Consider the following 23,343-nt stretch of genomic DNA (forward strand, 5'->3'; position numbering starts at 1 on the left):
TTTAAATCTTTACTGGTACTTACTCCCACAACAGTCACACACTCAGCATATTGTACTGTGGAGTTTTACAATTAAAATAGGAATACTGCACAATATGGTGGCTTTTATACTTTCCAAAATGGTTACCACAAAAAGAGGACTATTTTAAAATAAAACTACTAAAATAGATGACATATTTTCACTACAACTTATCACCAACAGCTACACAAATAAAACAATAACAACAACCAATAACAATCAAACTCAAAGAAATCTATTTTATACCTGCTCCGTATCTCTCGTAGCCTCCCCACCTCTATACAAAAGTCATTTGCAATTATTTTAACCTGCAAAAAGCATCTGTACTACTTTTAGTTTCCTGTTATCCTCAACTATAGCCATGGTTATCTCTCGCATCTAGAGAAAAATAAGATTGGGGTTGTTTCATTTCTAAAAATCCCCAGTTTTGGATACAGCCCCAAGATATAGCTATCTAGTTTTGAGAAGGGGACACCCCCTTCTCGGTCAAGTATTTTAATAACTCCTGCACAGAATAACCCCAAACACAAAAAGTCCTCTTTTAAATGTTTTGTGCCCAAGTTGGTTCGGGCCGAGTCCAAATCCATACAGCGGTTTGGGCTGTGCACCGTGGCAAATATTGACCTTGTTTACGTATCGGAAAATGAATGGGAAGTTGAGTGCAACTTTGGAAAATAAAATGTGCAGTAAACATCCTCCACCTCCTTTTTAGAACAGCGTTCTTTGACCTTGAAATATGTCCAACTGTCTGCAGGGGTTTTTATTCATGTGGCTTTCCTCCTGTGTGGTGATGGATTGGGGACTGAGATGACATCATCATCACTGCTGCTGCTGTTTTCATGGTTAGACATGTTGAAATGGCAAATTATACAGAAAAATGTAAAATAACAAACATGACAACACTATCTATCCATCTATCGATCTGTTCTTGTATCACGCCGGTAGTCCGCGGGCATCAGGGCGCTGCCAACATGTAACAAACCGGACAAACATTAGAACATATCACAAAGCAACATTACAGGCAACTATTTCCAGAATATAGGAAAGGTCACTTAAACAATAAGGTCTTCAGATGTCTCCTAAAAATTAAATAGTTCTCTTCCAGCCGCAAAGTGGGAGGAATTTTGTTCCATTGTTGCGCTGCCTGCACTGGGAAGGATCTGCCAAGTCCTGCCATACAATTATATTGTGGCACGTTAAGTAGTCCTTTAACCACTGAGCATAACTGTCTCTGTGGAGTGTATCTTGCTAATTGCTTTTTGAAGTATCAGGGTGTATCTCCAAAGAGGCACCTATGTACAATATTCATAGACTTAAAATTGACTCTATCTTCAATTTTTAGCCAGTGCATAGATTTTCTTCCTGTAGTAATGTGTTCCCTAATTCATATCCTCTTTACTATGCATACCGCATCATTTTCCATTACTTGGCATCTCTCTAGATATTTTTTGGTTGCTCCAAGTAACAGGGCCTTTCCATAATCTAATCTCCACAGAATTATTGTTCTAGCAATTTTAGCTGTGTTTTCCTCAATAAGGTAAGGTCTGATTGCTCTCATGAGGCGTAGGTAGTATGCATTATTTTTATAGATATATAGTTAACCTTAGCCTCTGAGCTCACTGAGACATCAACCATCATTCCAAGTGTCTTAACCTGGCTCATGACCTGGATTTTAGCCTCTTTGATGGAGTAAAATTTGCATTCCTTTTCCTAATTTGGCTCTAGTGTAGCGTGATCCAAAGATCCTTAACTCCGTTTTGGTGTTATTTAAACACATCCAATGTTGCTGCATCCATAGGTCTATGATATTATAAACATTGGCTATTTTAGCACTATCCCTGAGGTATTCACCTTCCAGTTCAATGATGAGTTGAGTGTAGTCGGCGTAATTTGTAAAAACAAAACGCTGACACTATCCAACATGTCACAGAGGCTTCTCATATAAATGTTAAACAGTAATGGTGATAAACTTGCTCCTTGAGGCACTCCAAAATGATAGATATAGCTTCTGAAAAAGTTTCCCCCCAGTGAACTCTGGTTCGGCGATCCAAGTGAAATGAAGTAAGCCAGGCCAGGGCAACCGGAGAGCACCCAGCTGTTCTGTTTAGTGCTTTTACCAAGAGATGGTGATCCACCAGGTCAAAAGCTGCCCTAAGGTCAAGCAACATCAACATCCCTGTTTTTCCCCTATCTACTAACTCGAGCATATGGTTTTGTTATTCTAACATAGCAGTTTCCGTGCTATGGGCGGCTCTAAAACCTGATTGCTGCTGATGGAGTGTTTCCTGGGCTTCTATATGTTTCTGTAATTGATTTGTCACTATCTTGTCCATGATCTTGAGAATGAAATTGGAATTAGCGATAGGACGAAGATTACCCAGATCTTTTGGGTCAAGACCCGCTTTTTTGACCAGCGGTGTAATGGTCACTTTCTTAATTTCTTTGGGCACTGTGCCTTCCTTGAAAGAAGCATTGATTATTTTCATAAGAACCGGTGGAAAAATGTCTTCATTATCTAATATGATTTTCATTGGCAGAATATTCTCTGCACACGATGTTGGTTTCATTTTAGTCAGCACTGCTAACAGTTCTTCATCTGAGACCGGTGAGAAAGTAAAAGTAGCAATGTCTCCTAAATTGAGATTGTCAGTAGCCGGCATAATCTCACCTGAAATTTCTCTAGCATTAATGATATTATTTCGTGCTTTTTGCATTTTCGCTGCAAAGGCATTTTGAACTGCATCACAGTCTTCCTTTGACGGTATAAAAGGGGGTGTGAGTGACTTAGGGTTTTTGATACGTTTGATTATCTCAAAGATTTTACTGGTGGTGTTGGGCGCTGCTGCTATTTCATTTTTGTAACAATTTGCCTTTGCTTCTCTTATGCTTTCCCTATAGTTTTTATTTGAATGCTTCCATTTGTCCTTATTCTCCATAGTAGGATTTTGTTGCCATTTTCTTTCCAGGGCTCTTTTTTCTATTTTCAGTTTATTTAGCTCTTCATTGAACCATTTGTGGTGGTTGTTTTGTTTTCTGACCACTTTTGTTTTCATTGGCGCTGCTTGTTCCACCATCTTGTATGTGTGTTAGGTATTTCTGTAGCATATCTTCACAACTATCTTGATCTTGGAAAGAGTCCAGGATTCTGGAAATACAAGATTTTAATTGCTCAGAGCCTATATTTAAAAAATTTCTATTCTGCACTTTAATATGGGAGTTGTGTTGCTGTTTGGTATTTTCAAAGAGTACCTCAAAAGAAACCAAGAAATGGTCACTTCAGATACAAGGTTCAGTGATGACATTCTGGGTCCATGGTGGGCATCTTTTGTTTTCTTTTTTCAGTTACAAAATGTCTTGAAACAGAATGATGACACTATTAGTACCCCAGAATAAAGTGGATGAAGACTTCCGGCAGATGCATTGCATCAGAAAGAAAAAATCTTGGGAAGGCCTCTCGCTCATCCAAGTGGCACTGCTGGAGATAGGAACAGCACATCTGTAGACACTTCACCAAAAGCCTCCTCTCTCAACCTCTCTAGAATTTCTGATGACTCTTCGAATGGAGTGCTCTAGTGCTGCAAGTGTTTCAAGACTTTGGGCCTCATTAGCTATTAATGCCATGGCTACCCCCTACCGCCGTCGGAGTCCGGGTTCCCGGAATAGGGAGTTACCGGTCTATTCCTACCTTTGCGGGACCGGTAAATCCCCATTCTGGGAACCATTCCCCATTCCCATTTGAGCCCCCATAGGGCTCAAATGGGAATGGGGAAGGAGATAATAACGGTACCACAATTTGTGGTACCGTTATTAGCTCTGAGGTCCCTCAGCGGGAACCGTCCATAACGCCTGGGCAGACCACACGTTAAGGACGGGACCCGCTGAGGGACCTCGTAGTAGGGCGGTAGGGGATTACCGGCATCGGTGCCCTTACCGGTGCTGGTAATCCCCTACCGCCTACCGTGTAATGAGGCCCTTTGGCTGTTGCTGGCAGCACTTTAATGGGTAGAGGTTGATTCTGCACAACCACCGCTCACAGCTCCAGTGAACAGGTAAGACCATATTTAAGCCAAAAAAGGCTGCAGCCCACCATGGGGGCAGACCATCCAGAAAGTGTTAGGTGCTACTTTGACACATAGTTCACAGCATGTATCCCCCATGTAGAATTTGTTGAAGTTCTCCCAAAGCATGGACGGGATCAGAAGTACAGGCAAGTCTGGAAGAGAAAAGGGCAGAAGAAAGAAAGCCCAGAGGCCACATGATGGTCACACATATCTGGGTACACCACAGAAGGATCAAGGTGCCAAAAGAAAAGCACTGAAGTCAAGGTTGAAACAAGGCAGATAGCAGTAAACATCCTCACCCAGCTTGTTCAAGGAAAGCAACAGCTGGCGGGAGCAGTCCAGTGAAGAGACAGAAACGCTATCATCTACCAGTGATAAAGACAAAAGCGCTCTCAAAAAAAGAAAGACCAAGTCAAATCAGATGGAGAATGGAGATGACTTTGACCCAGACACTCTCATTCATACCTGGTCATCAGAATGGGAGGTTCAGAACACCACTGGCCAGAAAAAGCCAGACATAAACTGCAGACTGAGTGTCCCAGACCACATCTACCATAACGAATAGCTGAAGCACCTGAAATGCACAAATGAATGCACACCTGCATGGGCAAGTATATTAAATTCATCAAGAAACGGATTGATGCATCTTAGAAATCGTGGCAAGATAAATTACTGGATGTGTTGGGACCAATTACAAAGATACTCAGTCTGGCTGATAAAGTGAAAGAGAAAGGGGGGGGAACCATAGACCCTACGTTTCTGATGAGATGGGCCCCAAGAGCCAAATGCCGACTGCATAATGCCAATAGTACTATCACAACGAAAAGGAAAAGGTCCATCCTAGTATAAATTAATCCGAAACTGACCGAGTTAGCAACATCTAATGCAGCAGCAGCCAAAGGCAAATTATTTGGTAAATTGTTCATCAAGGAAAACCCTAACATAAATGTTAATTTATATTCATGTTTTCAGTTGGTGAAATATAAACCTTTGTTACTTGTTCTGTTTTGTTTGATTTTTATATAAATCACTAGCTTAAAAATCTTCGTCTACATTTCCTGCTGACATAGTTCAACATATGAATAAAGTAAACACCAGGGATTTGTCTAAGGTGCATTGGACATTGTTACTTTCTTGGGGAATTTGCCAATCAATTCCTCAAACCTTACAGGAAACCTACTCAGCACAGAGAGGAAAAACCAAAGAAAGAAAGTTATGAGGCTGTGCATGGGTAAGTTCAATATTCACCTTAACTCCACAGAAGAACCAGTGTGCCTAGAAAACTATCACTGAGAGCTGGCAGTATTTCTATGTCAAGTAGCATTGGAGTAGGAAGGACATTAAAACAGTTCAGTGTGTTTCCTATTGTAAACTATTGCAGATGGAAGCTTCCAATAAACCATCCCAAACGTTTGCAACCTCTAATTTGATTAAGCACCTCATCCAGTTCCATTACAACAATATAGAAGAAACCTATAGGAAGGGTAATTCCCATCAAAATGTAAAAACGTAAGGCCTGTAATCTGCGCACAGGTATCTGCTGTAGAAAAGCGTGTCTGTGTCACTCTCTTGCACTTCTATTGCTTCCTCTGTCCCAGCCACCTCCACCCAACCTCTTCCTATCCTACCTATACACAATCTGCATGACTGCAAAGTAATTTGTTTGAAATATAACTGCATCATGGTGTGAGATCGGACCCGACGTGGCTACAAAGAGCTATTTTAGAACACCAAAGAAATTTCTGCCACTACAAATATGTATACATTTTTTTCAGTGACAATGTTTTTTAATCCCCTATTTTACAAAAAATAAAAATAGGAATAAACTCATGAAAAGAGTAGGCACAACAAACCCATACTTCAAATATTTACTGTAAACTGAAATTCCATTAATGAAGCCCATAATGCGCTTCTATTTATTAGGACAATTTGGACTGAAAAAAACATTCTATTTCTTTTTGACATTACAGGAGTTTGTAAAACTAATACCATTGCTTCCAAAACAGCTTGCATTGGACATTGTCACTTTCTCGGGGAATTTGTGAATCACTTGTTCAGACCTTATAGAAAACCTGCTCAGCACAGACAAGAAAATGCAATCAAAGAAAGTTATGAAGATGTTCATGAGTATGCTAAATATACGCCTTAACCACATGGAAGAAAGGGTGTGCCATAAAACTGTCATTGACAGCTGACAGCATGTCTGTGTCAAGTAGCAGTAGAGTAAGACAAACATTAAAGAAGTTTTAATGTAATATAATGTAATTGGTTATTTTTAATGCTCTTAATACTCATAGGTTTCTAAGTGCGGACCCGGGATCAAACCTGTGTTGCTCCGCAGCGTCTTGCTTCCAAGGCGAGCGTGTTGTCCCTGAGCTATCCTCCTGAAACTATATCAGGTATCTGCTGTAGAAAACCATGGGCCTCATTACACGGATGACGGAGAACCATGGCGCTACTAGCGCCATGGTTCATGCTGGTAAAATACCGGCACCACCTTGGCGGAAAGGGGAATTACCACCCCATTCCAAGGTTGGCGGGGCGGTAATTCCCCCTTCCACCATTGCCCTTCCCCATTCCCATTTTTGCCCCATAGGGCATAATGGGAATGGGGAAGGCGCTAATTACGGTACCGCAAATTGCGGTACCGTAATTATCTCCCTGGGTCCCTTTGCGGGTTTTTTTTTAAGCCTGCAAAAATCAGGCGTTAAATTCCCCAACCCGCAAAGGGACCTCGTAGTAAGGCGGTAAGGATTTACTGGTACCTGTAAAATACTGGTACCGGTAAACCCTTACTGCCTACCGTGTAATGAGGCCCCATGTCTGTGTAACACTCTTCCACTTTTATTACTTCCTCTGTTCCAGCCACCTCCACCCAAACTCCTCCCATCCTACCTATACTCAATCTGCACAACTGCAAAGTCATGTGTTTGAAATATGATAACTGCACCATGGTGTGAGATCTTACCCTACATGGTAACAGAAGTGCTTTTTTAGACACCAAAGCAATTGCTGCCACTACAAATATATGTTTTTTCAGTGGCCATTTTTTTAATCCCCTTATTTTACAAAAATGAAAACAGAAAAATCTCATGCAAAGAGTAACCACAACAAACCCATACTTCAAATCTTAATTGTGGATTGAAATTGCAATACTGAAGCCTATAGTGCGCCTGTATTTACTGGGTCAATTTGCACCAGAAACACCATTCTATTTCTTTTTTACATAATGGGAGTTTGAATTTCTATTTTCTTTATGAGTGTATCTTTATAAATAGAACCAATCAAGCATATATTTCATGAAATTAAACACTAGATTTCACAAAACAACAAACAGCAAATGAAAAGAATATATTAACCACACAATTACGGTCGGCAGCATAACAAATCTTTTTAATGCAGACACATTTTCAAATCACCCCAAAAAACTCTTTAAAAAACACCATAAGAGATTATAAAAACATTATAAATAAAATCACATTTCCACTGCTCTGTGATCATTCTTTTATTTTGAGTGTAGGAAATACACTTAGTTATTCTATATCATGCACATCACTAAAATACATTTTCTTTCCTAATAAACAACTTCCAACGATTGTTCCCAACCCTGTTCTACATATACAACAGTACCACTTCCTTGTTAACAAATACAGAAAGATAAAAAACAATCACAAAGCCCCATTATCAATATATTGGGGGTCATTACGAGTTGGGCGGTAAGGGTCAACGGCCACCGGTAATGATGCCGGTGCCGGTAAACCCTTACCGCCCTATTCCGAGGTCCCTTAGTGGGTCCCAGCAGGAACGGCTGGTCTGACCAGTCATTTTTTGCGGGACCCGTTAAGGGACCTTGCAGCTTATAACAGGCCCGCAATTTGCGGCCTGTTATTAGCGCCTTCCCCATTCCCATTGAGCCCCATGGGGGCTCAAATGGGAATGGGGAATGGTTTACTGAATGGGGACTTACCGGGTCCGCATAGGTCGGAATGTCCCAGTAAGTCCCCATTCAGCCAGACCGGACCCAGACCCGGGTATGGAGGTAGCGATGGTGCTAATAGCTCCATGGCTACCTCCAAACTCGTAATGACCCCCATTATCAATTAAAATGTTCAACAAAACAATGGCAACTGATAAATGCCAAACATATTTTGTCACAGGTAACATGAACTGCACAGTTTGAGTTCTACAGTCAAAATGAGAAAAGTAGACACAATGGTGGGTTTCATACTTTCCAAAATCAAATGCAGAAAAATAGGACTATATTGTAAGAAAACTAATAAAATGGGCGACACATATTCTATGCAACCTATTACAAAGAAGTACACATTTACAATATTAACACCAGCCAATTACAAACACTGAAAAACATACAAAACCCAACCCAGCATCTCTACTAGCTACGCCTATTTAACACGGCTACAAATCTGCCTTGTAGCTGCTGCTACATGTACATTTTCTACAAACTGAAAATCAAACTAAGCCAACCTTCACAACTTCAAATAAGACAAGGGAACACCTCAGCACATAAAATAACAAACACAGATACAATTCTGACCTATATCATCCACATAAAAGTATGATTATTGCACAGAAAATGTATGGTCCAATAGACACAGCTATAACAATAGCCGTGTCTACAAAAACAACCAATGAAAAGGCAAAAAGTGCTGATGCGCCCATGCACGTGCTCATTACAGCCGCGGTTATAGACAATCCTCTCCAGTTTGGCTGGTATTACACACAGCTAAGACACGTCCACAAACACTTGACGTGCCATTTGCTGTTGTGTAGCCGCGGCTGCACAGTCTGCCACTTTCAGTCACGGGTCAGTGCAGGGCAGCCGAGATCCTCAAAACACCAATCACTCCCTTTTGTATAGCCTCAATTATAGGATTCTCTCCCCATGGAACCCATCTCGTAGCCACGACTATCACACTCACTTGCCATTTTCTGATATATATACAGCTGCACATGGTGCCACTTTTAACCGCTGGTAGCAATGCTGTGCACCGGGTCGGTGCTGGGTAGCCACGGTTATTAGATTGCTTTAAAAAAATCTGAGTACGAAAGAGGAATGATGAAAGAGTCAGTAGTAATGCAATGGGGTATCTAAAACTAGAGTAGGGTGTCTCCTTTTTGTATTCATTTTTTTAAACAATGTTCTTTTTTTCTCCACAGTCTCACGTGTATAAAAATGTCTGATAACACACAGCCAAAATAGACAGCCCTCGCCAAGTGCCTTCCTCATCTGTGCCAGCTCCCACCCACTCCCCAGATGGCCTCACCACCTCCCCTGCCCTCTCTCTTGTCTCCCACAACAGACGCTGTTTCTGTGATGCAGCTCGCTTTGAAATGTCGGCTATTTGCGCCTATAGCCGAGGCTACAGAAAGCTTTGTGTTGCAAACTCAGTCCATATTCCCCCTCCCACTCCCAAATGTCGCTTGGTGCCCTCTAGCCACACAGCTTTTTTCTTGCGTTTCATGTGCCCATATCCTCGGCTATATCCACGGTTATCGCTCGCATCAAGAGAAAAACAAGGTGGCATAATTTTCATTTCGGAAAAACATGATCCTGCAATGCACAATGGGAGATAAAACTATCCATTTTTGAGAAGGGGGCACCCCCTTCCCGTCAAATATTTAAATAATTACTGCAGAGAATAACCCCAAAGCATGCATGGATTGTGAGTCAATGCTTCGTGCCCGAGTTGTTTTGGACCTGGTCCAAATTCGTCCAGCGTTTTGGGCTGTGTGCTTTGTCAAAAATTGACCTTGTTTGTCTATGGGAAAATGAATGGGAAGTAGGTAGCACTTTTGGAAAAAAAATGTTTGTCTTCTTAATAACGTAGTCATTTTTTAATGTATCTTTACAAGACTTTGCAGTCTGGGGGGCCCCGCTAGTCCCTAATCACTTACCTACTTTCCGCAAATCCATTACTCGAATCAAAAGTTATTAACAATAGAATTTTGAGGGGTTCCTATGGGAGTCCGACTCAACTTAATTTTATTATAGGACAGGATAGCCGCCCTATAGCGGCTATTGCACCCTATAATAAAGTGTTGCTCCAAAAAAGACCTGAATATGATTCCTTAGTTAGGCTAATGAAGTCATTTATTTGCAAGCTTTCATAATCTTCAGATTACTTCATCAGGCATAAGAAGAAGGAGGCTTTGGAATAGCAGGACAGCTCAAGAATTCACCCCTGGAATGGCTTATCTGTTTGTGTCTGCTTCTGATTGGTTTCCTTCACAAGGAGCCCCACACATCAGAGGTTCCCTCGAAGCATTCAAGTCAAAAGATGTATGCGGGGTACTGAAACCAACACGCAAGCAGGCAAGGGAAAACACTGTCTGTGCTGCTCTCAGAGATGAATGAAGGAATGGGGTAGTGTCGGTCATAGTATGGGCAAACCTACTGAAGGAAGGCATGTTTTAGACATAGTCAAATGCGTGTCCATCTCCACTAAGCCTGCTGACCACCACCCCCACCCATGCCCAAGCCTGGGGCAGGAAACACAGCCAGTCACCCGCTGGACTATTGTATGTAGAAAATGATTCAGGCTGTTGGTCACATCCTCAGCAGTGTGCTCCTAGAAGCCCAATTAGTCATGTCATGTTTTGGCCCTTTGTCTGGTGAAGGCTGGTGTGAAAAGGATGCTGCCATAGAGTGTTCCCTTTTTAGGTCTGGATGGGGACAAGAAAATAAATACAGTAAAATAAATACAGTTTGGCTTGGAAGAGGCGCACTAACCAGCCTCTGGGACGCTTGTGGGGCAAGGCGTTTACAGAGAGGGTAGGGTAGAGGTGACTCCTTGAGCTGTTCTGCTATTCCAGAAGCCTCATTCTTCCTCTGCCGGATGAAATAATATGAAAGCTTGCAAATAAATGACTTTATTAGCCTAACTAAAGTAGCATCTTGTTGTCCTTTGGATAACAAGGTACAGGAAAAATGAACTCACAAGATTGCTTGAATTGCATTAATAAAGGGTGTGTATCAGAGTTTGCACTTGATTTCTTTAAAAAAGAAACTATTCAGCTTCTTATTTTCCTTGATGCAATGCTTGCTAAACTATTTGGCATTCAGCTAAATAAGTTATTCTGTACAGCCCTATCTACCAAGCTCTAACAAGCAGCAACGCCCCAGTGGAAATCCTTGCACATCTGGACAGTGGATGAAGGAAACAACGCATCCCTTCATCCCCTGGAGAAAGAGGACTCTTTGTTGCCGGATCCATACTATGGAACTTGCTACCACTCCCATTCCTAAGAGAACACAAGCTTCTGAAATGGTCCTCAGTGCCAACCTCTTCCCTTCCAACTAGGCCATCCTGCTGTTTAAGGCTCACTCCTTGAAAGAGAGCAGCCGTTCGATGCTGTCAGGTTTAAGCACGGTGCATATCATCACCTACAAACATATATGATCGCTCAAAGACTCTAGAGTGCACTTGACTTTAGCGCTTAATAACTAATAACATGCCTCATTCACATCAAGCCCCTTTAACAGCTAAACAGCGGTTTTCAGTCGCCGGCGGGAGACATGTAAGCCGTGCCCAGCGGTACCACCAAATCACTGCACCTAAGCAGTGCTTAATTTGTAGAGGCATTTGCCTGGGCTGAGCCCCGGCACTTATTTCTGAGCTTCGGTACTTATTGTCTCAAACTTAGTTTAATTATAATATTGTGTTTCAGCAACTTTATTTTTTTAACTGTCAGTTTGTCTTAGTCACATATCAAGCAACACCGGTGCCCTGTGATAGATAACCCGTTTCACGTTGCAGCATGGTGAGTGCCTCGGGTGTGTGGTGCCACAGTATCAGCCACAGCACCAAGGGCATCTCACTATCCTAGCAGGCATGCGTGCACGCACATGAATTTGTGCAAGCGTGAGACTTTATTTGCTGTGCCTCTAAAGTGGATGGCAATGCAGGGCCTAGAAAATATTTGAGCCCCGGCACTTATTTATTTACAAATTAAGCACTGCACCTAAGGTATATTCCATCAACTTCTTTATCCTTCATTTGCCCGCCACAGGGAATCCATCTGCCGGGGCTCGATGCAAGAGTTTATGCAACCCTGCATCCTGACCATGGGGCCAGAGTTCAGATCTGCAGAACCAAAACATCCCACTCGGTAACCATCTTCTAGCTGGCACCCAAGGCAGAATGGCCCTGATTCTTCTCATCAGTGATCAGACTGTGGAAATATATTCCAATGGACCATGTATGAATGTTCAGACTGCTGAATTGGGTGGACGTCTGCATGGAAGCGAGGTGGCGTCAGCAGCAGCCCTTGGGTCATTGTTTAGATATAAACTGTACTTCTACTGCAAGTTGATCCTCTGGGGGTGAAAGCAAGCCCCCCTGAAGACATTGCTGAGTCCTCTTGTGTGTCTTTATGGTTTGGAGTTAGGATCGGGAAAGGGATACGGGTAATGTTAGAACTGCGGTTGAACTGCGAGCTTCCCTTGCACAGAAGGTCTATTCATCGCGCATGCGCGCATATTTGTGGAGTGAGATTGTACGTAGCTGCAAAAAAATTGCAACCCTTGTTCTCAGTGTCTGCTAGTTAGGGACCATTCAGAAGCACAATGCGTGGTTTCAACTTGCATTGCAAATTAGCGCTTCATTCAGACCCTGCTTCCACAGCTGAGGAACGAGAAATCCCTTTTTTGTATTGATCCTGCCTGAGGGGGAGCAGCTGAGACCCTGCGCCCCTTGCCTTCCCGTTCAAGTTGGGGAGCTGATGTTACTGAAGGGAAACCAAAGAAGCCCCTGAGGGATTCCCATTACCCCACCTCGGGCCCAGGTGGCCAGCGGTAGGATGTGTCTTGGACCGAGAGACGTCACTTAAGATACGGGTGGACCAACCAGTTTGTTGCCACACTTCCTCACTCCCGACTGTTTTTGTTTAAGGAGCTCTGGCCGGAAGGATGTTGAGTGTCACTCTTAGGAGCCTACTCCCTACACCCGGCAGCTTTGAGGTGTGAGGTCTCCACTTCATGCTGGAAGAGCCAGGTTGAATTGTGCCAGGTGGGTACTCCCTCTAAAGCCTTGTTGTGAATCACAATTCCCTGACCCTAATGGTGACAGCACGCCCCTGGGTGAGGCACAGAAATCCTTCTCTGGTGCTTCCTTTTGACACCCTGGTTTATAATGGAGACATGGGAGCCAGACAAGATGTTGGTCCACCAGGAGGGCGTCGCTAATGGATCCACCTCGACCGCAGAGTTCCTGGTCTTGCCAGGGCTGAAGCATAGAAATATCATGTGGTCAACCAAATGGGACTCCATGAGGATGTGAAGTGCTTCACACACCAGCCAAGCCAACAGATTGGGCTTACAGGGGGGTGCTAAAAGCTGCAACAGATTCCCTGACTCGGATTCTTCTTGCCAGACTTTCCTACCCCACTCACCACAGAGCAGAAGGGAGGCTTCCACTGGGCCAATTTTCTTTGATGGCGGGGTGCAGGCCATCTGCAGAGAATGAAGAACCGCACGCCCATTTTGGGTCATGGTCCAGGTGCCCGCTGCACTGAGCTTAGCACTGTTCATAGCTCCTCCAGGAAAGATCTTACCCCATTGCTGCTTGGGTTTGTCAACTGTTTTCTAGGAGAGCATCACAGAAGGTAAGACTTTCACGAGCAATGGTGACTACAAGTGCCAAAAAGACAAGGCAATTCCTACCCTCTGGGAGAAGCTTCACGAGCAGCAATGCCCCAAGTGCCAAAAAGACAAGGCAATTATTTACCCTCTAAGAGGGTTGGCTTTGTCAAATGTTTTCTAGCATCACAGAAGGTAAGACTTTCACGAGCAGCGATGACCTCAAGCGCCAAAAAGGCAAGGCAATTTCCTAGCCTCTAGGAGGAGCTAAATGAGCAGCGATGACCCCAAGAGCCAAAAAGAAAAGGCAATTCCCTAGCCTCTAGGAGGAGCTTCATGAGCAGCAATGACCCAAAGCGCCAAAAAGACATGGCTTTTCCCTAGCCTTTAGGAGGAGCTGCACGAGCAGTGATGACCCCAAGCTCCAAAAAGACAAGGCAATTTTCTACCCTCTAGGAGGAGCTTCAGGAGCAGCAATGGCAATTGCCTACCATGTAAGAGGAGCTTCAGGAGCAGCGATGACCCCAAGTGCCAAAAAGACAAGGCAATTCCCTAGCCTCTAGGAGGAGCTTCATGAGCAGCAATGACCCAAAGTGCCAAAAAGACATGGCTTTTCCCTAGCCTTTAGGAGGAGCTGCACGAGCAGCGATGACCCCAAGCTCCAAAAAGACAAGGCAATTTCCTACCCTCTATGAGGAGCTTCAGGAGCAGCAATGGCAATTCCCTACCATGTAAGAGGAGCTTCAGGAGCAGCGATGACCCCAAGTGCCAAAAAGACAAGGCAATTCCCTACCCTCTAGGAGGAGCTTCAGGAGCAGCGATGACCCAAGTTCCAAAAAGACAAGGCAATTCCCTACCCTCTAGGAGGAGCTTCAGGAACAGCAATGCCCCAAGTGCCAAAAAGACAAGGTAATTCTTTACCCTCTAAGAGCAGCTTCACGAGCAGCGATGACCTCAAGGGCCAAAAAGGCAAGGCAATTCCCTACCCTCTAGAATGAGCTTCAGGAGCAGCGATGACCCAAGTTCCAAAAAGACAAGGCAATTCCCTACCCTCTAGGAGGAGCTTCAAGAACAGTGATGACCCAAGTGCCAAAAAGACAAGGCAATTCCCTGCCCTCTAGGAGGAGCTGTGCACGCAGCAATCACCCATGCGCCTAAAAGACATGTTCAGTTCGCTGCATATCCGAGATCTGGCAGAGAAAAGAAGTGTAAGTAGTGAGTGCATGCCACTTAGACTGTTGGGACTGTACTACAGAAACTTTGCACCAATGCAAGTGTAACTTTGCCTGCTATTAGCACTAGAGCAAAATTCGTCAAATTGCAATAAATGTATTCTTTCAATGCATTTTTACACTAGATCAAGGTTTGCTTTCACATAATGTTTGCAAACATTGCCCTGGTGCAAACAATCATTGAAAGAATAGGTTTCTGAAAAAGGGCAATCTTTCCCTTAGTGCTAACACTGCGCCTAATAGCACCGTTTCTGTGAGTCAGCCACAGTAGGGAACAGGCTACGTGCAAAGTAGGCTGTGCTTCAGCAGGAGCTGTGAGTAGGCCTGCGCAGATTTGAGACTCCGGAAACCAAGCACGCGACACCAGCCATCATGGCCTTTGAGGCTCTTGGGGCCACCACAGCCAAGTAAATCAATGAAGAGAGACCCCTCTGATCCCCTGCCATCAGGTGCAGTCTAGGTGGGCTTCACCTTCCTGGTGCCATCAGGTGCAGTCTAGGTGGGCTTCACCTTCCTGGTGCCATCAGGTGCAGTCTAGGTGGGCTTCACCTTCCTGGTGCCATCAGGTGCAGTCTAGGTGGGCTTCACCTTCCTTGTTAGCAGCGTCAGGTAGGTATTTTCTTGACTTTGTCCCACCTGAGCCCTACGCAGCTAAATTCCTTTCCGGTGCAGCATCACTACACGCCAAGCTTTGGCTTCAACCAAGGGTTACCCGCTTGCTATGGAGGTAGGATTTGCTAGTGTGTTCAGATTGGGGTCTTCTTCAATTTTGAGTTTTTTTTCCTTTTTTTGAAATTTCTTTTTACGTTTTAACATAAACACAACTTATTTATAGGAACCAAATACCTGCATTTCCAAGTAAAAGTCCTCCTTTTAAACTATTCCAGGGAGTAGCCAAGACTGTGGGGGTCATTACGAGTTTGGAGGTAGCCATGGTGCTATTAGCGCCATGGCTGCCTCCAAACTCGTGTCCGGGTCCTGGTTCCTTGAATGGGGACTTACCGGGTCATTCCAACGTTGGAGGACCCGGTAAGTCCCCATTCAAAATACCCATAGTGGGCCCGTTATTAGCTCCCTGGTCCTTTAGCGGCTCCCGCTAAGGGCGGCTGGTAAAAGCAGCCGCCCTTAGTGGGACCCGCTAAGGGACCTCGGAATGCGGCCTTGTTTCTTTAAAGTGTTTTTGTATGATGCCACAGGACGATCGTGGAAGACTTTGCCCACAAATTGCAACCAACTACGTCGACAACTGTTAGTGTCCTGCCTAGAGAACCCCCTCCCCCCGCACCTATTACATCTCAGTAGAAACTAAACATAGCGACATATTCCCAGAAATACAGAATAAATATTGAGCTATGCAATGTCACACATCCCATTTCACTGAGGTTAAAAATGGAAACTTACTTCAGAAAGCTGCTCCCACCACTCTCTGGTACAATTACAGCGCTATACATAGCACGCTTTTCCCTGAGCTGAAACGAGCTGATCATTATCGTTTCCCAATCCAGCTGCCTTGTTTTAATGTTGGGGGGAGGCGAGTCGGTTCGGGTGAGACTTGACTCCGATTCACAGAGGCGTTTTATAATGGCGCAATCTCATTGGAAAATGCTCTGTGAATCAGGCGAGGTTACACGCAAATCTCCTCAGCAGGCGCTTGACTCCCTGAGCTGTTCTAGGAGAGCAGGGGGGGCTCTGTCACTCACTACGGGTAAACTCGTGTTGTTGTAGCCATGGCAACCATGTTCAGAAAAAACATTGGAGGGGCTCAGAGGAACGCATCAGTTTGTAAATTCCCGCTTGAATGGCAGAGGCGAGCGAAGGGGGAGGGCAGGGGGTGGGCAGGGCAAAAAACGGCATACAATGTGGCTCATTTTAAGATAAGACAATGGATTTTGTAACATGGGAACATATTAAAAAAGGGTGTGATTAGTGCGCCAGAAAGCGCGTTCCTATGAAAGACAAGACATGGCGACCCAAATCATTTCTGGCACGCGTGCGACGCTGAAGGCGGCCAGTTCCCCACCATTGCTGCCACCCCCCATGCAGGCCCCCCCACAGTGTGGCCAAATTTGAGGTTAAACTACATCTCGCACCTGCTCATTGGGCTTGATGGAGGCTCTCGCTATCATCGCCTCATCATTAATATGAGTCTGAGACAATAAGTGCCGGGGCTCAGACATAAGCACCAGGATTGAGCCCTGGCAAACACCCCCACAAATTAAGCACTGCATTAGCTCCAGAAACCAGTCCATGGGCCCTGTGGCCTTTCTGACAGGGCCAATAGTCCCTCCTCGGTGCACTGGGCCCAAATATTTTCTGGCACACATGTGACACTGCGGGCAGGCTGTTCCCCACCATTGCTGCCACCACCCAGAGCGGCTCCCCGCGGTGTCGACACAATTGGGGTAAACTACAGCTTGCACTTGCTCATTGGGGTGGATGGAGGCTCTGGCTATCATTACTTCATAATCAATCTGAGTCTGAGACAATAAGTGCCGGAGCTCAGAAATAAGTGCCAGGGCTGAGCCATGGCAGACACCCCCACAAATTAAGCACTGCATGCACCCCTCCCAGTGCGGATTTCTTTTGATCCCTGGAACAATGGGTAAGGCGGCTTCAGAGACAGCTTGTGTGGAGCTTCAGGCAGGGTCGGACTGGGCCATACCATTGTCTCGGGATCAATGAAAAAGTGGCCCACAGTTGCAAATGGCTATTCATTCCTTTTGTGACACTGTTTCAATAGTATCCAAGGGGGAGTTTTTTGATAAAATATGATGCAAATTGTGCATTTTAAAGAATATGTATTCAGCAGCACTGGTCAAAACTACTAGCTGCATAGTGAAGTAACTCATCAAAATGGCCCACAATGGACACAAAAGTGGGCCACTTTGACCCCGAAAACTGGCCCAGACAAGCATTTTGTGTTTTTTGTCTGGCCATGGGCCTACTGCCCTATAGACCAGTCCGAGCACGCCAATGAGTCCACGCAGACTTCTGTCTTTGGTCCTCAAGTATCACAACATTGGTCGGGCTAAAAGCCCACCCCCCTCCCCCCGGGGCCCGCACTTTAAAGCATGTCTGGAGAAAACTAGTGCGGCCCTTCCTACCACATGACGTCCTGCATGAGCGGCGCTTGGGTGGGTCCCATGTCAGACCTCTAAGCAAAATACAGCGTAGCAGCATTTGGACCTCAAAATAAAGAAAGTCCAGACTTGAAGCAACAATCGGAACTCCCCCCCCCTACTAATTCCAATGGAGTAAATATACTTTGCCTTTTACACAACCCCAACCCCAAAAAAGTTCAGTTAGGGTATCGGGTAGTGAATCCCTCCCCATGAACCCCCACCCCAAAAAAAGTTCAGTTAGGAGCCGGGTAGTGAAACCCTCCCCATGCACCACCCAACTTCCTCGAATACCAGACCTCATCCATGCAACACTCTCCAAGGCAATCCATGAAACTCTGGATTTACTCACACTCAAGAGCCTGCACTCTTTATTTGGACCCTCTTCATTTTCTAGACCATATTTTGACCTGTCGCTCTTGTAGGCTTTCTCCTGAAGAAGGTGTCTTTGCACATGTCAATGACAGTGCGTCCTCATATGAGGCACACGTCATGCCCCTTGTGTAATGGAGGCGGGCGGGGATCAGGAGTTTCCAGAAACCACGGACACCCCTGCCCCTAGGAAGCCACTCATATTCATGAGGAAAGAGGGTGACCTGAACATGGATCCGATGGTAAGTGCGCGGGCTGCCCTGGTGCATCGGATGAATTGTCGAATGAACAGACAGACAGCCTGGCTTTAAATCCCAGCCTCCTCACTTTTAAACAAAATTGTGAGATCCTGGGCAAATCACCGCAGTGCTCTAAGTTTCACTTTCATTAACTGCTAAAATTGTGAACACTTTGAGAAAGTGGCTGAAAAGACAAGCTTTGATGCCCTATAAAGAAAACGGGATATTGGTATAAGCGCCTTCAGCCCATGCACTGCCTTCCTCACACTGCAGCGCGCAGTCCCACGCATCTCCACTCCCTGGGTGCCTGGAAGTAAAAAGGATTAAATACTGGGAGGGTGGCTGGGCGCATTAAGGGGGTGATAGGAAAATGATGGGCACGCCCTGTCGACATTTGAGAGGGTGGCTGCCACCAATCCCTCAACTAACATTATCAGGTTTCCACTCGAGCTGGTATGCGAGGCAGGAGCCCAGCTGGCAGGAGATGGCCCACGTGTGTGTCTCCTCGGGTGGCTTAAGGAGGGACTCCCAGCTAGAACTTGCCCATCGCATTGGAAAGGGGCAGAAGGAATGCCTCTGCCATTCGCAATGAACATGAAAATGCCCAGTCTCCCGCGGTGCGCTACAGAGAAAGCACATTTTAAAAATCCTTGCAGCGCACAAAGAGCATCAATAATTTGAGGAAAGCCAGGGCAAAGCCGGAGACTATGTGCCCGATTCATGGCATCATTTGCACGGTTCAAAGTGACTTTGCACTACTGTAAAGTGACTTTTCACTGCTGACACAAACCCTGATTCATGGAACTGTGCAGTGTATTTTTGCAGTGCAAAGTCCACGCAAAGTAATTTTGTACTGCAAAATGACTCTGCACGGACTTTGCACTGCAAAAATACACTGCACGTTTCCATGAATCAGGGTTTTTGTCGGCCGTGCAAAGTCACTTTGAACCCTTCAAAACATTCCATGAATCGGGCCCTCATTTTAAAATGGAGATTAGATCAGATATACAGGCGCTGCCAGTCTTGTTAGTGTCAGCTTTGACTGTTAAGGCGCCATCTATAAGCCAAAACTACTGCAATGGACTACAGCTAGGAGGGTGATGGGATCTGAGGAGGGATGCACAGCATGCAGTTGGTGGTTGGTTATATACCCACCCGTTAACTGCCCATGGCCATACTAATCCCTATGGCCATTGCCACCCACTAAAAGCCCTTCCACACCTCCTAGAATCTCTTTGAGATAGCTTTATCAAGCAGAAACACCACATGTGATTTTGCCAGTGTTATTTCAAAGCAGTCTTTTGAGAGTTAATGGCTTGAATGCAGTTATAAAAGTGTTACTGGTGTCTTAACCAAGTGTGCCTTCAGGGTCTTGATTTATAAGCAGTGCCCGTGGCCCAGCACGGAAGTCCAATTAAAAAGAAACACTGGCAAAGCCAACCGTGTTGGCTGCCGTATAGGTATGAGATTGGTATTTGCAGGACACTGCTGTCATATGCACAAGTACTCTCGCCATTTCCCAGGATTTGTCACCTTACGGCCAGGAGTTACCATTATGGCAGTGCCTGGTAAATGCCCATCCCACGCCTACGCAGGACCCAAAACTGTTGGCTTTGCCAATGCTTGTCCTTTTTGTTATTACTTTGTGCACATGGAACAGACCGCTCTGATTCGCAAAGAATGGAGGATACCGCAAAATAATATCAAAATGCTTCTTGAAGGACCCCCACCAGCCCATGCCAAAGCACCAAAACCCACAACAAATCCCAAAATACTTCCTCCTAGATTTCAGAGGTGAGACCGCCGGGGATGACGTGACCTCACTACTCCCCGAACGCATGTAGGATGACGTGACCTCACTACTCCCTGAACACGTGTATACTTGGCAGTGCAATCAGTCATTTCTAGAAAGCGCTTCTACGTCTCCTAAGAGCGTGAAATCATGGCCAATCATGCCCTCCAATACGTGCCCTGGGTGCCCCCCGCTTGCCCGGGACAGCTCTGCCTCCACTCTTTAGCAGTCACGAGCCGCCTTGTCAAATGAAATATGGCTTCATTACATCTGCTGGCACCAGCAATATTTCTTGTTGTCCTTAGGGTGTGGGCGCGTGCGCTGAGCGAATCGAGTGGGCAGATTGCATGCACGAGGAGAAGGAGGTGGGAAGCGGGGAAGGGTCGTGCATTATAAATGGAACATGGAGCCCAGCCAAGTAGTGTCGCAATTACACAAGGACGGAGACCTGAAAGTGCGTGGGGGAGAAGCAGTGGTGGCAAAAGATTGCAATGGGTCAACGCTGCGCTGCTTACATGCCCAGGTCGCTGTAGGTGTTGAAGAACTCCATCTGGTTGCAGGCTTGGATCCAACCAATAACCCACGTCTCGTTCCTGGGCACGGCGGGCATGACCACCCTGGCAGAGGCCTTAAAATATGGGGTCTTATACCTCAAGACAATGGGCGAGGTCTCCTCGATGACTGTGGGGCAGGGGTCGATGGTGGCCGAAACATCATACACCACAATGTTCTCTCGCCGGATCCGCGCCTTGCAGGTGATGCTCTGGATGCAGCCCATGGTGTGGGGGTGGGGGGCGGGCCAGGGGGGGAAGGAGCCCACGCAACCTGGGTGATCAATGGCATCAAAGCCCCCCTGAAGTTGTCCACATCCTAGGGGTGGAAATAAATAAAAGAGCACATCCCGCCAAATAAATACTGCTGCCCTTGCAGCAGCGGCAAACGATCAACTGAGGGAGGGCCCTAATGTCAGTTCTGGGACCGCTCATCGCTCGGATACGTGACACATGTCTTAGAGATATCAGGATTGAATACCCACGTCAAAGAGCGGTTGGAATTCAGGATCCATGTCTTATGGAGATTGGAATCCAAGACCCATGTCTTCGAGAAATCGTACATGAAGACCCGTGTCACAGATTGTTCGGAATCCAAGATCGATGTCTTAATGATATCGTGATAGAAGAACCAGGTTGGACAGAAACCTCAATCATAGTCTTATAGAGTTCCAGATCGTAAACACCTCTTTAAAAGATTAGAATTGAAAACCAATCTCTTAAAGAAAGTGGGATCAGAGATCAATGTTGTTAAGTTATCAGAATCGAAATCCACGTCCTAAAGAAATTGGACTCGATCGCCTGTGTCTTATGAATCTCGAACTGCACGAGCCATGCTTTACAGAGACTGGGATGGTGCGCCCGTGCCTGAAAGAGATTGGATTTCAAGATCCAGTTTGTAGGAAGAAGCTGGGGATTGAAGAGCCAGCATGTCTCGTGAAGATCAGCAGACCCCCCTGCCCTCTCCGTAGCCTCCCGCAAGCCCCCATCCAGGGGTCAGGCCGCTCCTAGAGACGGGATGCCGCCGGTCTCCTCTGCTGGTGCTGGCCTCTGCCATCCTGTCCCACCAGGCAGCCGAGGGCCCGAGGACCCGGAGATGCGAGCGTCGAGGAGGCGAGCCGGCTCGCTCTCTCGCCATCTGCAGTCTCCCCGCAGTGGCAGCGAGGCAGGGCACGGGAGCCCAGGGAGACCTGCGCTCTGAACATGGTCTATAATTAGAGGTTCATTGTGCAGCAGCGCGGGCGGCAGCTGACGGACCACCACATCCGGGCAGGGCGGGCGCGCCTGTCACTCTCCTGGACGTCCGGCCGAAGGGCGCGGGGTGGCTGCTTGCACGGGGCAGGGTGGCATGCCGAGGAGGACTCCGCTGGCGCTGCCACCGCTAATTCTGCTACAGCTACGGTGCATCCTGCGCCCCCCCGCCCCCAAGCTCCTCCCTGACTGCATCATGCCCCCTCCCCTCCGACGGCTCTCAAGCGTTCACTGGCTCAATGGGTTGATATACCAACAGCAGAGACGGGTATGCAACCGGCTGCAGATCAGAGGTTCCACTGTTTGTGAAATAGCTCAGCGAGTTATTTCATCTATTGCAGAGATCTCTCATGCAACCTGCGTGTCACGTGCTCTTGACCGAGGCCGCACTAGCTCAGCTGTTCACACTTCCCTAGTTTTGACAATGCGCCGGATTGTGTTAGGTCAAAATGCCGCCGTATAAGTAAATGCAGTCTGCCCACTCTGTGCATTGCAAGCTGAAATTTCAGCACCATGGACAGGGCTCGGGAAAGGGCACCTGCCAGCAGCCGGCGCCGCAGAGAGCCGCTCGGGCTGAATCCGACGCCTTTGTCCCTCCCCGGCTGCGGTAATCTAGCGTGAGCCGTTAATCCCCCAATCACCCACCCCCTCCTCGCCCCTGCCACCTCGCAGTCTATTTATAAGAACTGGCATTGTATCTCTCGTGCCCGGCTGCTCTGCGTTTCACAGACGGGTAAAAAGAGGTTCCGGTCAGAGGCAGAGTCCCTCAGGGCGGTGGTCGGGTTTTGCACCCTGCAGCCCCCAGGATGTGCTGGACGGTCAGTGTAGCTCCCTTTCTGGAAGGGGGCACTTCACCTTGCATGACCCGCTGGTTCTAAATCTTTTCCGGGAAAGGGCTTTTTGCAATAAACCGTCAAGAATCCCTCTGTATCTTTGCCATGATTTTGGAAGGTTCGCCGACGGGCTCTGCTTACTTCAACTTTGTACAATCCTTATCGAACATTGGTGTGCAGCAGTGTTTCTTCCCGAATTTGTCATTCGACATCCCAGAGCCTCAAGTTTCCCGTGGCCATGCATGAAAAGGCCAGCCAGTCCTGTTTTTCCCCTTTG

The 23,343-nt window shown here is 46.2% G+C and overlaps 1 protein-coding gene across 1 annotated transcript in view; it reads right to left on the reverse strand.

Annotated features, from left to right (window-relative positions):
- FAM78B (family with sequence similarity 78 member B) overlaps positions 1-22,404 on the reverse strand; it is a 386,685-nt gene extending 364,281 nt beyond the window's left edge. Inside the window, exon 1 of the mRNA XM_069641079.1 lies at positions 20,947-22,404. Within this exon, the coding sequence (XP_069497180.1) occupies positions 20,947-21,209 (263 nt within the window). The 5' untranslated portion in view covers positions 21,210-22,404. The remainder of the gene's footprint in view (positions 1-20,946) is intronic.
- Between the last annotated feature and the right edge of the window lie 939 nt (positions 22,405-23,343).

The sequence above is a fragment of the Ambystoma mexicanum genome, chromosome 1q (assembly GCF_040938575.1).
Source record: "Ambystoma mexicanum isolate Mex_15411 chromosome 1q, UKY_AmexF1_1, whole genome shotgun sequence".
NCBI classification, from domain to species: domain Eukaryota; kingdom Metazoa; phylum Chordata; class Amphibia; order Caudata; family Ambystomatidae; genus Ambystoma; species Ambystoma mexicanum.